Source organism: Tenrec ecaudatus, chromosome 4 (genome assembly GCF_050624435.1).
Source record: "Tenrec ecaudatus isolate mTenEca1 chromosome 4, mTenEca1.hap1, whole genome shotgun sequence".
Classification (NCBI taxonomy): domain Eukaryota; kingdom Metazoa; phylum Chordata; class Mammalia; order Afrosoricida; family Tenrecidae; genus Tenrec; species Tenrec ecaudatus.
Window position 1 is genome coordinate 152,169,516 of NC_134533.1, and position 17,276 is coordinate 152,186,791.

A 17,276-nucleotide genomic window follows, 5' to 3' on the forward strand; every position below is an offset into this window, starting at 1 on the left:
ACCCTATAGGTCAGAGTAGAACTGCCCCTGTGGGTTTCTTAGACTGTTACTCTTTATGGGAGTGGAAAGCCTCATCTTTCTTCCTTGAAGCAGCTGATGGTTTCAAACTGCTGACCTTGAGATTAGCAGTGCAGCAAATAACCGCTATGCCACCAGGACTCGTGAATGTATTGAAAATTACTGACTATTTTAAATGATTTTTTTAGAAATTTACTTTGTTTTAGTGGAGGATGAGACTTGCCTAAAAATCAACCTGCTTTTAAACAGCATAACATCAACAACAACAAAACTTTCTTCCTCTGATTTCTAATTTAGGAACAGTTGCAAGGTTGTCTGCACAAAGGAACTGTACCGTGCTATCTCCTGGTCCATCCTACAGGGCTATATGTGATATAAGATTCAGTGTGTTCCCAATAACTACCCTCCCAATGAATCTAACCTACCAGATGAGTCTATGGTGACCTCCTGTGTGTGTGCAGGCCGGTCCCCTAGCGTTCCCTAGACCTGCTCGGTCCCACATCCTTCAATAGCTCCGTCATTCCTTATGGACATCTGTCTGAGTCGAGATTTTTGGAACCGGCAGCGCGACTTCCTTAACCATTAATTTGAAAGTTGGGACTCAGCCATAATCTCATCTTTCTTTTCAAACCTTCAAGAAAATAGTATGTAACTGATCAAAAACTATGTAAGCTCTTTTCAAAGTGAGGAAAATGTATGAAATCATAAATTATCATGTGTATCTTCATGGATACAGTCTTTTATATGACATTATGATGGATTATTTCAGAAGAACTTGACTTTCACAGCCAAATTGTGGCATGATATATTCAGGGATAAACTTCTATGGGAAAAATTACTATAAATTTAAGAACAAGTGTTCTTACTTAGCCTTCTTGTTTGTTCCCTAATATTTCCAATTTCCTTTAGTCATTTTTAATCATTACTCCCCTCAAAAAAAGAAGGACAATTGATTGTACTACATCACTGTGTTTTTTGTGCCCAAGAACTTTTGCTTGTTTTATGGATATAATTGTTTGGGTTTTTTTACATCAGATTTTTTGGCAGTAATCATTTCTGGTTTTCTTTTAAAAAGGTGGGGGAGGGCGGCAGCCAGTGGGGTGTTCTCCGGGGTAAGGAACAGTCTGTGGTTTTGAGAGTTTTCCAGTTGGCTTCTGCAAACCTAAATAAAGAAAAACAAGTATGGTATTCCTTGGATACAGCCTTTTCTATGTGAGCATGAGAAAGTATGTTGGGAGAACTTGATTGGCACAACCAGAAAGTGGCCCTGTGCTTTCAGGGATGAGTGTGCCGGGGGAACTACCACACATCGGAGAATAGGTGTTCTCAAGGTGGTGCCTTAGTTGATAACTGGTAGGGGTGTGTGGGGCTTTTCTTTCACCTTCCTCCTTCTCTTTCTCAGATAGATCCTTTTAGGTTCCTAAGGGAAATAAAGGCTTTGACAGTTGTCCCTTGCTAGCCACTACTAGCTCTGTCTTTGTAGACCCTGCCTTGAGACTTTAAGCATAGTTGATACTGATAAATTCTATGATGAGGCTTTTCAATTTTAAGTGACCCCTGTCAATCTTCTTTTTCAATTGGGTTATGCTTTGGGACGCACACAATAACGTTTTCTCATTGAATTTTAGTCGTCAGCTAGGGAAATTAATATGGAAATAAGTTCTTTTTCATTTACTCCTGGAGAATGCACTGCACTTCTCTGATTATATTTAACACTGCACCCTTGTTTCCCTGGGCGGTGCAAATGGCTGGGCTCCATTAAAGGGCTGGTGGTTTGAATCCAACCAGATGTGCCATATAGGAAAGGCCTGGTGATCTATTTCTGAAAACTTAGCCATTGAAAACCGTGGGGAGCACAGTGCTACTGGGTCAGAGTCAACTGATGGCAGCAGGTTGGGATTTTTTTCAATCATCCAAAATTTTTATGGTGTGCACCATCATATATGTCATTGTGTTTGAACATAAGGTATGCGTTCTATTTTGGGAAGTCACAAAAGGACTTTTTAATTTAGCCCTGGGTGTTGAGCTTTTTTCTCTTTTTATAGCCCTTCCCTTTAGTCTCCTCGTCCCGGTGGTTGGTAAAAAGAGGTGAATTGACCGCTTATGTAGAAGATACTGTGCTTTTCTCAAAAAGGATGTCTAAACAGCAAGTCTACTTCTTCCTCTTTAACGACGTTCTGATTATCACCAAGAAGAAGAGGTAAGCCTTTTTTGGAATCGCTGCTTATGTAGCCTAGTTTTACTGTTCTGTGCTTCAGACGCTTGCTGGGGCTGACCGTCCTTTAAAGCTGAGATGTCAGATGTGTAGTTCCTATGCATCCACTCACAGAGCTTTCACTTGTACTTATCTGTGTAGCCCCACTCACCCCCGAAAGCAAGCCCACTGTCATCAAGTTGATTCCAGCTCATAACGACCCTACTTAGGGTTCTCTAGACTGTAATCGTTATGGGAGCAGACCACTTCGTCTTTCTCCCACAGAGTGGCTGGTGGGTTTGAACCACAGAATTACCACCCACACCCAGCCCACAGTGCCACCCAGGCTCCTAATGAAATCCTCCTCCTCCTCCTCACTGTAGCCCACATCTGATGGACTTAGTACAGGGAGGAGGCCACCAGTCTAATTATTATATATGTTTATATCACTCTATTTGTGTGACTTCCTTAGGGAAGTGTGAGCCCCAATCAGTGTTTTTTTAAAACTGATTTCTTTGTACAAAAGAGATAACAATTGCTCTGACTGAGGACAGACCAGTGGGTGGAGGGCTGGAGGGTGAGGAGGGCAACTTCCAGGGCTTCTTGTGGCTTACCTTAAACTTGAGTGCTCATAATGATGATTAGTCTAGGAAGTATCCCCATGCAGAGAATGGAATAAATCAGGTGGTAGATAGAGCATTCTGGTTTTGCTTTCATGACCAACTACAGAGCATTTCAGGAGGAGTACTATAGACGACTTTCCCCAACAGCATCTGCTCTCCCCACTGTCCTTGTTCCACCCCCACACACCTTCACCCTCAGCTCTGCCTTTCTCTAGGGGCCATTATTTATTGAATGTATAAACCTCATTACATACATAGGCCTGTAAAATATGTTCCTGCTGGCTCGAGGAAAATATCCCATCTGTTCTGGAATATGAACGTGGAGTGAAAAGGTTCCTCTTTAGTGTGCTGTTCCCACAACTGAAGGGAATGACAGCATAGAACAAGAGCAGGGTGGTGTGGGAGGGTGGCTTAGACAAAGTGAAGGAGGACTGGAAAATCGACCTCCATGAAAATCCAAAATACGTACCCCCGCTTACTGTGACATGTTTATTTCAATGCTCCTTCTGAATTGCTCTCTTCGTAAAGACTTTCACTGAATTATAAGAGACTGGGCGTTCCCTTCGGTTCTGTTAAGCAGGCTGCATTGTGAAAGATTACTCTGCTGCTCTCTGTCTAGCCAAGATGAAAGCTTGTTGTAGGCTCTGCTACGATGTCTACTACACAGAGATTATGATGATTCCTCATACTTCCGAAAATGGTCCGCTCCCATTAAGGAGAATTGTGTCTCATACCTGGGACACTGTAAGTAGCTCTAGTAGCTAAGTAACTTTTACAAGTAAAGATTAGAGGGGAATTTTAATGCTTGTGTTTTTATGTTTTATTGATTTTCTAAGAGGTGGAACTTTTCCATGATTTTTCTTTCTTTTTTTAGATGGTGTGCTTTAAGGGGAGGGTAATTATGCATGTCTCTTCACATACCTGAACTCTTGACTTTTACCATTTTCCATCTGTTGAAATATTTGTTCTATCTCAATGGACCAAATGCTTTAAATAAGCTTTTGATTTTAATGATTAAGCATACCTTGGTGGCACCGAAATAATTTAAAGTATAAATGCACTACACTTTAAATGTATCATGATGTCTTCTATGACAGTCATGAAAAACATGAAAGGTATTTCATCCAGGGTGGCACAATTTTTATTCTTAAACTCGTGCAGTGCTTCCCAATAAAGGTAAACTTTGAAAATTAGTGTTCCAGAGTATGCTATTCTACTTACCAGCATGCGTTGCCTTCCACAGGATGTGTGACATTATATTTGTAGTCAGGCATGCTGGCTATTCCAGGTATACCGACACTTGTATTATTACGAAAGGAGGGAGCCGGATAGCCAGCTCCAGTGGAGAGGGCAACTGGAGTCTAACTGAGCCTTTACCAAAACTGGGATTGACTTGTCCTTACAAACCTTTCACCTTTGTCTAGAGTGCTCTCAATTTGGGAAATACTGTGCAGGCACAAGCTGTTTATGACCCGAACATGTGGCCAGAGTAACAAGCAGACCACAAAAGGTTGATTAGTAGGCTTGTTAAAAATGTACAGTATGCACGGCCCGTATTTACACGATCGCGTCAAGGAGGCAACTGCGGATGCCTTGCATGCCAGAGGTGGCGCGGAGGAGAGGCACTGGCTTTGAGCAAGGCAATCATTTAGGTTTGGCTATGAGGTACAGATAAAGGCTAAGTACCTGTGCCAGCTCCTAAGGACTGATCCAGCCACCCACTGCTAATTGTAATTCCAGGGTTCAGTCAGGGAGCTTATCTGCTGGGGCTCCAGTGGTTTTCAGCTTCAGGGAGGTTTCCCAGCTACTGGGAGAGGCTTCTGGGGAGGATAGTTCCTCTTCCTCCCTGGATCCAAGTAGCAGATTATTTGCTGAGAAGCATGTTCTTGGATTGCGGGGGAGTGTGGCCACCTCAGCTCTGCAGGTCACGGTATGGCTCTTGCTTGCAGGACTGTCTTTGCTTAGTGGCCTTGGGGGCTGTCTTTCAGGACCAGAATCTTCACTTTTTCAGAATACCAAAAGGAGGCTGAAAGTTGTCAGGAGCTCTGGGCTGCTTGTGAGTCACTTGTATCCAGTCTGTCAAATTTCAAAGGCATGCATGGCCAGTTTGACTACTTTGGATGACAAGGGAGAGGAAGCGGTACCTGGCTGATTCTGGAGCAGGACTCTTAACCGCGCACTGGTAACAGGTCACCTGTAGGAGGTTGTCCTAGCCACCTGGAGGAGCTTTTGCAATTTCCCTAGTCTGTACCCCCTATGTACTGGGAGCATCCTCCCCTACGGTGACAACCAGAAATGCCTCCAGACATCATTGCCAAATCTCCCCTGGAGCAGGGTCAAAATTGACCCTCAGTTGAGAATCACTGTACTAGAGTGACAGCCAATATAAACCAGCTTTACCTCGGAGCACTGGACCTGACACAGCCCAGCAGTAATATTGAAACGTCCGATTAATGGATTATTAGGCTATGCTCTTATATAGGAATAAATAATAGCTTCTTATGCTCTACTTACATCTAATAATAACATTATAGTGACTTATTTACTATGGCGTACGGACTACACTCACATAGAGAGCCTTATGGGTTAAGTGCTGTTGTTTTCATTTTTGAAACAAGAAAACTGAACCTGAGACTTACTGCCGGTAAATACTGCAAAAACCAGAACCTGTGCAACGTGTCACTATGCTAGAGAAGGAAAATGTGAATCGTATCCCCTGAGAGTGACAAAAGGGCAGTCAGACCGAGCCCTGTCAAAGGGACATCTTACCAGACCCATCACAGATCTCACTGCCTTTCTCCAAGGATTCCTTTGGGGAGCCTGGCTTGTATCTGGCATATGTCTTCCCTCCCATTTCCTTCTAAAGCTAAAAACTCAATCTCCCTCCCCCAGCCCATGACATGACGCGTGAATGAGAACCAGGCTGTTATGTTTTAAGTGAGTTCTGGAGCACACATTTTCTAACATTAATTCATGCCCCTTTTTTTTTTTTGGTTTATTAAATATCAGCAGAGTCATAAGACTTGAAGCCCTTAGTTTGGGTGTCTGGTGCCTTCCAGGTCTAACTCTGCTCCATGCTTCAAGCCTGTTTCTTCTCCAAGTCTTGCTCCTTCCTCAGTGAGGCCCACCTTAAGCCCACTGCCCCATAGCAGACCTGATGCTTATCTTCTCCTTTTCCTCATCGCACCCATAGCGAGTTAGTTACAAGTCTTCTAGACAAGCACATGGATTCTCTCGTTGCCACAAGGCAAATCTACTCAGTTCCTCCTGTGCAAAGTCTCCCTTCCTGGGTCTTACCTTGCACTGAGCATAAATACAGTTCCTAGAACCACCTTTCCAGCCATTAGAACCTGGCATGTGTTTCTGCATCTACCTGGAATGCTCCCTCTCTTCCTTGACTCCCTGCCCACCTGAAACCTTTTTTGGGCAAAATTCCTTTTCGTCCTTTAGGTCTTAAGGTTAATTATCACATCCACTGGGAGTTCTCCTTCCCTTTAAATGTATTCTTTTCTGCCATAGTATTTGATGTTAGGCGTGTGTCCGTCCCTATCTGTCTGTTCGCCGGTGTGTCCTCAGGACGTCCAGGATCATGCCCAGAGGAACACTGAACAAACATCTCTTGAAGCTGAACCAGTGACGTAGCGAGCGCCCTTTCAGTTGCCTGCATGAATTCAGCTCATCCTTGGGCAGGACACCCCACCCCCACCCTCCCCTCCAGCGAAGTCGTCTTTGAACTGCCTTTTATTTTTAAGGAGACATGATTCTATTCCGTTTTATAGCCTTTTTAAAATAAATATTTTTAAGTACCTACTCTTGGTAAAAGCAAATCTGGCACTTTGTCATGTTGCTTCTCACATTCCCTAGTGCTTTACCCGTATGGTTACCCACAAATACCGCATACCTCAGTCGGGAAGCAAACGTTTAAAACTATATTTTGTTAAGACTCTTGTTGTTTGCTTGCTTTTATTTAGTACACTTGTATCAACAAATGTTTTGGGCAATCAAGAGTAATATAGCCACATAAGAGGATTTGAACAGTAAGAAATATTGAGTTATCTCAAAAAAAAAATACGAAGAAGAAGGGAGCTTGGAAAACCTTATCTATTCTATTCCTCATGGGAGATTCGCTATGGGACCACTGAGGAGCTGTGGGCTGCAAGTGACAAAATTTCCAGCCAACAGTGGCTGGCTCAGGCAATAGACATTGACTTCTTAGTAACTGTGGAGACTGACTGGGGGGAGGGGGGCAGGTCTGGTGTAGTAGTTGTAATCCGGAAACCAGCGCTTTCCCTTCTTCAGGTGAGTCCTGGTCTGAGTGGGCATTTTGCCTCTGTGCGTATAGCTTCATGCCTTCAGGAATCATCTGCAGTTCCTGGCATTGTGCCTTCATTCAGGCATAGGAGGGCCAAGGGGGAGGCCACTCAAAGGTGGATTTTACTCCAGTAGCTCATTTTTCTGGCAGAGAAATCTGCCCTCAGATTATCTCCACAAGATTTTTTGAATCTCATGCGTCAGTCTTGGGTAACAAAACTTCTACTCATAAGGGAGGCTGAGGAAGCTAGCCTAGGGAAATGACGGCAAGGATTGTCTAGGTCAACAGTTCTCAACCTGTGGGTCACGACCCCTTTGGGGGTCAAATGGCCCTTTCAAAGGGGTCACCCGATTCATAACAGTGCAAAATTATAGTTATGAAGTAGCAACAAAAATAATTTTTATGGTTGGGGGGTCACCACTACATGAGGAACTGTATTAAAGGGTCACGGCATTAGGAAGGTTGAGAACCACTGACTGGTCTGGATCATTCATGATCCATCCCCAGGTGCTGTGTACACGGGGGCTTGGGGAGGGAATGTCCTAAGAGCTTAAATTGTAAACACCTGGTTTTCAGAAGGCTATAAGATGTCAGCGGAAGCCCACCATCCATTTGCAGGGTCCACACATGGATTAAGCCTCTGATGAATTCCCTCCTTTTACAGTGAGGGATGTAAATAGTCCTGCTATCAGGCAGAAAGCATTGTAAAGTTAGATCAAAATGTATTATCTTATCACGTTATCTCCCTTTTGACCCATTTTAAAGCAGTTTCAGTTAAAAAAAATGAAGGGGAAATACACATGGATTCACCTGGTGACCCCCCTCTGACCAAGAACAGGGGTGTGAACAGTCTTGCCATCGCGCAGAATGCATTGCAGAGTTGCAAATGCAGTTGGGATAAAAGTTAACCTTCCTCCATCATTTAATTTCCCTTATGGCCCATTTCAATTTGTTCGAGTTTTTAATATTTTTCTGCTCTCTTTTCAATTGAGGCTTTTTAAAATCTATTTTACCTTGCTCATCTCGATAGTTTTGTTTGTTTGCTTTTGAATATTTTTCTGTATATGAAATCCAGGGTAGATAAATGTATGGCGAAAGTAACTGGATTAATGGTTCATTGGGAGTACAGCAGGGGAGGTTGCGGGGACACCGGGACTTAATAACCGTGAGTACAATATTGAAGAAAAATGTTCTAAAACAGATTATGGCGATGATTATACAACTTTTCGTGATGTCTTTGAACTATTGAATTGTATGATGTGTGAGTTCTATGCCAATAAAGCGATTAGAAGAAGAGGGGGGGGGAAGCAAGTCAGAAAATAGTAGTTCAAGCCTCCTTTTTCACAGAACACCTGTTAGCATCTGAGTCAGTTGAAAGAGCTGTAGGCCAACAGGAAGAGAAAGCTCGGTAACATCCCCAATACCTTCCCTGTCAAGATAAAAAGCATGCGAGTAGTTTCCAAGGAGGCGGACAGCCCACTTTCTTCTGGCTGCTCTTGGCCCATGTGCGCGTTCTTTGTAGGTGCCTCTCTGCCCTCAGCCCAAAGAGGCCCTTCTGCCTGTCTAAAAGCACACAGGGAGTTGGGCCTGACAGTGAGTCACAACAGATCCCTCTTCTACCAACAAATGAGCCTTATCTCCACTGTTTGTTATATTCTTGACAATGAAGTAGGAAGTGTATGGCATGCTTGTCATTCTTAAGAATTATTTTGAGAAACTGAGCACGTAAAGACTGTCTTAAACTAGCTTCTGGATAAATAGGCCTTGTCATCTCTGGTCAGCACACCTCACCAAATCATGGCACTTTTTTTCCTTTCTTTTATTGGGGGGTCTTAATCTCTTATCACAAACCATATATTCATCCCGTGCGTCAAGCACATTTGCACATATTCATGGCACTTTTTTGGATATATACATTCAGCTGTCATGATGCTTAGTCCACTTGCTCATTTGCAAAGCATCTATAATGATCAGACTTTTAACAAAATGTGAGGAAATTTAAATGATGGTGGAATTAAAAATGCTAGCATTTATTGGGCATTTGTTGTGAGCCAGCCATGATTCTAAGGGCTTACTGTTAGCAATAATATATAAATTATCTCTTGACTCCTGCACAACAATCCAGGAGGCTGGTGCTGCTCTTGTTCCCATTGCACAGACGAAGTGAGCTCAGAGGGGGTCCGTTGCTTGCCCAGGGTCACAGAGTGAATGAGTGAGGGAGCTGGGATTCTTCTTCAGTTGGCACACTTGTCCGCTGGCTGTGTGCCCTTCCTTGCTCTACAAGGGAATATTGCCGCAGCACAAAGCTGTTGGTATAATTCAAGGCTGTGATCTTTTGGAGACAGAGTTCCAGGCTGTCTGGAAGTGTAGCTTCAGTCAACCTTTTAACTTCATTTGGTGAAAAGTGCTCCCGACCCTCAGGTGGAAATAAATTTTAGCCTAGTTCAGTATCCTCCCTAGCAGAAATGTTCGAGACTATATTTATTCCATTTAAGCATAAGTTGAGCGTGGGGATTTACAATTCATGTTTTCAGAAGAGGAAGGGGAAAGGCCTTGCAGTGTGCAGAGGAAGAGCGCACACACATATAAGGGAGGAAGAGGGCTCTCCTTGGAGCCTCTGAAGCCCCAGGGACTCCTGTGTGTCAGCACTGCTAGAAGAATGGCAGCTCTAAGAGAACTCACAAAGGGTCCCAGACAAGAGAAAAGTAAAAGGAAATAGAGGAAAGAACTAGGAGGTAAGAGGCATTTATAGAGGTACAGATGTAAATATATTTATATATAGCAAAAGCGAAATAGATCTATGTACATATATTTATATGTTAACTATTAAGGTAAAAGACAGACATTGGGCCTCTACTCAAGTAATCCCTCAATTCAAGAACACTTTGTTCTAATATCCTGGCATTCCATGATACTCAGCTTCCCAACACGATTGCTGAAGAAGACACAGCGGGTGCATAAGCAAATGTGGTGAAGAAAGCTGATGGTGCCTGGCTATTGAAAGATACAGCATCAGGGGTCTTAAAGGCTTGAAGATAAACAAGCAGCCATCTAGCTGAGAAGCAACAAAGCCCACATGGAAGAAGCACAACATCCGGTGTGATTGTGAGGTGTCGATGGGATCAGGTATCAGGCATCAAAGACCCAGAACAAAAAAACTTATCAATGTGAATGAAGGGGAGTGCAGAGTGGAGACCCAAAGTCCATCTGTAGACAATGGGACATCCACTCACAGAAGGGTCACCAACAAGAGATGAGTCAGTCACAGTGAATCGAGGAAAGATAAACTGCTCAGGACCAACAATGAGAGTAGCGATACCAGGAGCGAAAGGGGAAGGTGTGGGGGGAAAGGGGAAACCAATCACTAAGATCTATGTGGGTTAGGCATGGGTAAGAGGTAGGTCAGAAGTCAGACTGACCAGTTGCTCTGTGGGAGAAACGTGAGGTGTTTTGCTCCCTTCAAGATGTACTACAGCTCAGAAACCCTATGGTATAGGGTCACCAAGTGTCAGAATTGACTTGCTGGTACTGGGTTTCATTTCAGATAAAACTTGATACATCATTTCTTTTCAGTTGAAGTTTACCTTTTACCAAAGGACGACCTGAGAGTACTGGTTGGATTTCTAGCCTATTAGCTACAAATGAGAGACTTCGGACTCAAGAGGCCATGATCTCTGTAGAAGCTAAGTCTCAAAGTTCACTGCCATCAAGTGGATTCCCGATTCGCAGTACCTCTACAGGACAAAGTAGAACTACCTCTGTGGATCTCTAAAACTGTAATACGTTCTTTAGGGGAGCAGAAAACCATCAGAACAGCTGGTGGTTTGGAACTGCTGGCCTTGTGGTTAGCAGCCCAACTCTGCCACCAGGGCTGCTTCTCCAAGAACTAGCCCATCAAAGCACCCTCTAAGCTACTTAACCCAGACCGCTTTCTAGAGGGAAAACCAATGGAGATAGTGCCTCTTTTGATCCCGTAGGGTTTGCTACCAACGGTTCTTCACTCTGTGTGTATTTTGTTTTTGTTTCTTTTTAAATAATACGAAGTAAAGATAAGAAACCAGTCTCGAGAAGGCTCTGTGACTTCAAGTAGGTTTCCACTGGGAGAGTCTTCATTGTTTCACCACAGAACAACAGCCACAGACAGACTGGATTGCTGCCTCCGATCGGAGCTGCGGCCAGCTCATCGCAGACTGCCTTGCTGAGCAAGCTGGGGTGCTTGGAGTGCAGATAAGACAATCAGAGGAAGTCTGCATATAAACCTCCCCATGCGAGGGAAGGTGGTTTTTCCATTGGCCTTTTTCTGAGCAATTTAACTTCCTAATTACATGATCCAAATTTGTTTCCAAGACTGCGTAAACCATGTTTGTTAGATGATGGGGAAGTCTGATTAGCATCAACTTTCCTCAGGAAAGGTTTCTTTCCCCACCCTACACCTGCACAACTAGCCTTAATGCTTCTTGGATGTGGGCACGGAAGCAGAGAGGGAAACGGGGTTGTAAATAGCTGCATCTGGCTGTAGAGTCTCCACTCCTCCCTCTTGGGCTCAGCCACGTCTTTTGTGTGTCCTCCGAGCGACCATGGTGCTTTGTACACAGCCTTGGGAGAGCTTCAGCGAAAAGCCTGCCCAGTCAGCTTTCAAGGAATACAGATCGTTACCTTATCAACAGATGAATTTGGTTAGAAAGGCAGTGAGGTACTTAGTTTATTGTGTCAACTTGGCCGATATACACATGTGGTTGTTTTAAGGGTGAAGGGATAAATGGCTCAGTAAGCCTCTCGTTTCTAGTTGTCCGGTCACTTGCTTTTTCATGGTGGAACAGGGTGCAGCTGCCTTAGCCAGTTCCCTGCTTCAGCTGGCAAGGCTCACTTCCTGCAAGACATCCCTGAGGAGAAGCCACATGGACCTACCCCAATGCAGCGCTGGGTGCTGGAGCAGCTGCCAGCACTGAGATGCTTACACATTTACTGACTCGGCTTTCCTCCTGCAGTTGGCATCATTGCGTGTGTTTTGTGAGATGGAGGAGGACTTTGTGGATTAGTGTTGGACGTATGGGTTAATGTTGGACTTGTGGGCTTGGGCAGCACTGGGTTGGGATATTTTCTTGATGTGCACTTAACCGTTATATAAAACTCTTTCTTATACATGAGTTTCTGTGGATTTGTTTCTCTAAAGTACTCAGACTAATACAGCAATATTTTGCTCTTATAGATGATAATTGTAGTTTGCTCTCTTTGAGGGAAGAATTCATGAAACGGAATTTCAGAAAGAATTGGGAAGTTTTTAAAGCAAAGTTAGAAGGGAGTGATTGACAAGCAGAAATCACCACCAAATGAGAAAACATCCTAAAAAACACAGGACAAAGTGACTTATTTTCCAAAATCTCTAGCACATTTAATTGGAAGCAAGAAGGTTCATGCATTTATATTTTATTATTGATAAAGTAAATATTGGATGCTGTCCCTAGAATATCCTCACCTGTTTATTCACTGCTTATTGAGTGCTCTCTCGTGTTTTTGAAAGGGGACAGTTTCCACACAGGTCCAGACAGGCATGACAAAGGAGTTGAGGATGTGTGCACTTGGTGATTAAAACTAGGTCCCGAGAAATCCAAGCTGGAGCCTTCATGTGGATGACTGCAAGGACAGGAAGGGGCATAGAGTCAATGTGTTCAGGGAAATGGGGGTTGAAACATTGTAGTTGAGCCTCAGAGGGGGTGTTGGATTAGAAAGACATGAAGTGGTTAGAAGGTGCTGTGCCTCACCCTGGAATTGTGAGTGCGCTGTGGCTGATGGCAGTGACGGGACCTGTCTAGGCTATGCCCGGGGTGACTGAAGTCCAGCAGAAGAAAAGATGGTTGGAGAGGAGGAATCAAAGACCCGATAGCTCCGGGTAATGGAAGTATCTGCGATGGGACAGTGAAACATGACGATTTAAGAAAGAGGAATATTGAAGAGAGACGGCAAGCCAGAAGCGAACTTCTTGAAGGCAGATGGGGAGTGATCTGTAGGGGGGTCTGTAGATGACAATGCTTATGAAATAGAGGCTCATGACACAAACTTCAAGGCTGGGGAGTTGCAAAATAATGGTTTGGAATCACCAGTGAAAATCAAAGAGGACTCTCCCCATCTCTCAACAGATAGAGTGACTTCCAAAGAAGCAGTAAGCTGGAGAGAGCCACACTGCCATCAAGGCGCGAGAAGAAGAGCAGTGTTCAGAGTGGAGGCTGAAGATGTAGGGTGTTACTGCAGAACTGCTCTTAGGTTCCCAGACAGCACAGTGGGATGGGCTGGGGGACTGAATCAGGTCGCTCCGGGGTATTGGTGAATACAGTGCCATAGAGATGAAGTTCCCTGGGGAAGGGGGGGGGGAGGGGGGTTAAACAGAGTCTCTTAGGACAGTGGTTCTCAACCTTTGGATCTCTGCGACCCCTTTGGGTCAAACGACCTTTCCACAGGGGTCGCCTGATTCATAACAGTAGCAAAATTACATACAGTTAAAAAGTAGCAACGAAAATAATTTTATGGTTGGGGGGTCACCACAACATGAGTAACTGTATGAAAGGGTCCCAGCATTAGGAAGTTTGAGAACCACTGCTTTAAGAGATGTAAACAGTTAATGTGCCTAACTTCTAGTCAAAAGATTACAGTTCATGCCCTCCCAGAAGGGCCAAGGATGAAAGACTGACCTATTTCTAAAAATTCCATTTAGAATCCAGGGTGCTCAGTTCTGTTCTTGGGTTCACTATGAGTAAGACTCCATGGGACAAGGGTGTTTGGGAGGGAGGGAAGGAAGGAGAGAGAGAGAGTTAGTTTTCTTTTCCGGGGGGTGGGGGAGAGAGAGAGAGGGAGTTTTCTGGGTGGGAGGTAACATAAGGAGACAAAGGGGCTGATGGGGCTGGTCTTCTTAGTTTCTGAAGAAGGGTTGGGTGAGTGCCTTCCCAGAAGCAAACAGACCTTATTATTTTTTGAAGAAGGGTGGGGTGAGTGCCTTGCAAACAGACCTCGAGACTTCTGCTCTGCGGCACATAGTGGTGTGGAGTCTGAAACTGAGGCATCGTTCCCAGAGCACATCAAGTGGGGGGCTTCTGCTTCATCCTGTGAATGGAGGTTGTAGACGGCTGTGTGAGCATCACCAAGATGCAGGCATGGCCCACATCTAAGAAGACTTACAATGAGACCTAGAGGATTTGATGACTGACAAAACAAACCCCACAAAAACGTGCCCTTTTATGCTCAAGTTACAATTTAGTATGTTACACAGAAACAGCAATGATAACTACTGATAATTAATTGGGGGGAGACTTTATATTAATTTAAGGAACCCTGATGGCATCATAGTGAAGCACTCAGCTGCTCAGTGTCAAGTTCCTCCTTGGGACAAAGATGTGGCCGTCTGCTTAGGCAAAGATTACAGTCTTGGGAATCCTATGGGGCAGTTCTACCCTGTTTGGATGCTCACTATAGAGTGGAATCAATTTAACGGCGGTGCATGTGGTGTGGTTTAATTTTGCATTGATTCATAATCCGTGGTTATAATGCAGATTTCCATTTAAAATGCTTTCAAAACATTGTGTTCATAATGTGGTGTGGAAACTGACAGCATCGTGGTCTTATCTACTGAATAACTAGCCTTTCCCTCCTGTCCCTTACAGTGAAGAAAGTTTCAACGTCAATGATTATTCGCTAAGGGATCAGCTACTGGTGGAGTCTTGTGACAACGAGGACCTTACTTCTTCACCCGGGAGGAACAGTTCCACCATGCTTTATTCACGACAGAGCTCTGCCAGCCACCTCTTCACCCTGACAGTCCTTAGCAACCATGCCAACGAGAAGGTGGAGATGCTGCTAGGGGCGGAGACACAGTAAGTCTGTAAAGGGAGAGAATTCTAGAATATCTGGTACCAAACTTACCTGCCGAACAGCTGTTGTTCTGCAGATACCCGGGCAACAGAAATAGCAGAAATAACAGAGAAGACCCATTGATTGCCATAGTGTGCCCTCTGACCCGTGGTGACCCGCGGGTGTGTGGTACAGTAGAACCACTCCATAGGGTTTTCTTAGCTGTAAGCCTTAGGGAAGCACATTACTCGACCTTTTCTAGCGGATTTGCTGGATGAGTTTGAACTACCAACCTTCCGGTTAGTAAATCAGAAAATCACACCAGTTTGGTTATTGGGTTGATTCTGACTGCTGGTGACCTAATGCCTCACCGAGTAGAACTGCTCAGTAGGATTTGTTTGGCTGAATGCTCGCCAGATCTTTCCAGTTGTGCCACCGAGTAGATTCAAAGCCTCAACCATTGAGGTGGTAGCCAAGGAAAAACCATCAGTGCCACTCAAGGGCCCCTAGCAACTGTGTGCCCAACATGGAACGTAGGTGTTTCATAGAGGGGCTCTGTGTCTCATTGGGATCCTCTCAATGTCTGCGGGAGAGATGTTGTTTTCACCCCAGTTTGACCCGACGTGAGGAGCTCTCTTGACACAGTGGTTACGCCCTCACCTGGTAACCCAAAAGGCGACAGTTCAAACTTGCTTATCTGCAGGTAAAAGATGAGGTAGCCTGCTTTCGAGAACCTTCACAGCCTTGGAAATCCTCTGGGGGAAGCTCTCTGCACTGCAGGGCTCCCATGACTCAGAACCAACCCGGTGATGCTGGGTTGACCGCTGACAGCTGCGTTGTGCTTCAGATGGTGTGGTTTTTATTTTGATAGAATGGCTTAATCATTTTAGTGATTATTAGCAAAAATGTGGCCCAACTGGTAACTTGAGTCCAGGCCATGCATTCTCTTAGATCATGAAATCAAGTAATTTCTCAGTCTCTAGCCTTCATTCAGTTAGCAAAAAGCCAGTGATTGTGTCAAAGGAGATGCGTGGTTCGGACCGATGCGTTGATGAAGCCACTCTCTAACCAGAGACAAAACAGACATCCTATTTTGCCCGCAATATCGCTGGCATTTGGCCTGCATCCCACCCCATACTGAATCAGGGGAAAGGGGACTAGAATTTTAAGGCCACGGTCATGATTCCATTTATTTAGAGAGAAACATCTTTTTTGAAAAATCCTTTCTTGTTGCCACTAAGTCCGTTTTGGAATAGAGCAACTGTGTGGGGCAGCACCGAGCTGTCGCTTGGTGTTTCCTCAGCTGTCAGAGGAGCAGGCTGCTGCGTCTTTCCCCACGTCATGCTGGGGCCTTGTTTGCAGCTGGGCGCTGAAGCGCAGCGCCACCACCCCTGCTGCCGTCACCATTTTGAAGGAGGTTTATGTTGAGTCCCAGGTGGGAACAGTGGAGGAAAGGGGCCATTTTTCAAAATCTTTGTCCTCTGAAGTCCTGCGAAAGCCTCCCACACCAAGCCTTCCAACCTTTCCAGGTGTTCAGCAACTGACAAGTCCCAATGCTAAGAAGCAAATAAACGCTTGGTGGTTTGTCCTGATGGAGAAAGTCGCTCCAAAGAAATACGTAGGAAGAATTTCAAGAGTATTCCCCGACCATTGAAGAGAGACCTGAGGAAAACGAGAGGGATCCTGCTGCCCCTTTGAGCACTAGAAGTAGCCTGACAAAGGCCAGAGAAAGCCAAGAAGGCCCAGCTGATGGAAAGCTCTTTCCACCTTGAAAATGGTCAAAATAGTACATTACAAATGAACCTGTGCATTAACAGAGGAAATAAATAAGGCAAAGGAGCTGCGCCCGAGTGTCTTTGTTTACAGAGCAAAGAGTGCCTTTGTGTAAGGTCCCTAAGTTCTAGTGGGGCAGCATTCCGGGGCTGAGCCTCCATGGCGGCTGCCCTCAGGAGTATGGCATCAGCAGGTATGGTGCTTGCCGAGATGGCCAGCATGAGCCACACATGAGGCCAAGGCTGGGGAAAGGCCTTTCTTCAACTCGAACAAAACAAAGCAAACTCGCTGCCGTTGAGTCTGAGTCAGTACTGACTCACTGCAAGGCCTTAGGACAGGGTAGAACTGCCACTGACCCTGTGGGTTTCTGAGCCTAGAACTGTTTATGGGAGTAGAAAGCCCAGTCTTTCTCCTGAGGAACTGGTGGTGGTTTTGAACTGCCAACCTTGCAGATTACAGCCCAACGCATAGCCACTCCTCCACTAGGGCTCCTTCTTCAACCCTAAAAGTGGTTAAA

At 44.8% G+C, this 17,276-nt stretch overlaps 1 protein-coding gene across 1 annotated transcript in view; it reads left to right on the plus strand.

The window, feature by feature from the left end:
• ARHGEF26 (Rho guanine nucleotide exchange factor 26) overlaps positions 1-17,276 on the plus strand; it is a 155,035-nt gene that overhangs the window by 121,757 nt on the left and 16,002 nt on the right. The window contains exons 10-11 of the mRNA XM_075546945.1: positions 2,064-2,218; positions 14,800-15,009. Coding sequence (XP_075403060.1) covers positions 2,064-2,218; positions 14,800-15,009 — 365 coding nt within the window. The remainder of the gene's footprint in view (positions 1-2,063; positions 2,219-14,799; positions 15,010-17,276) is intronic.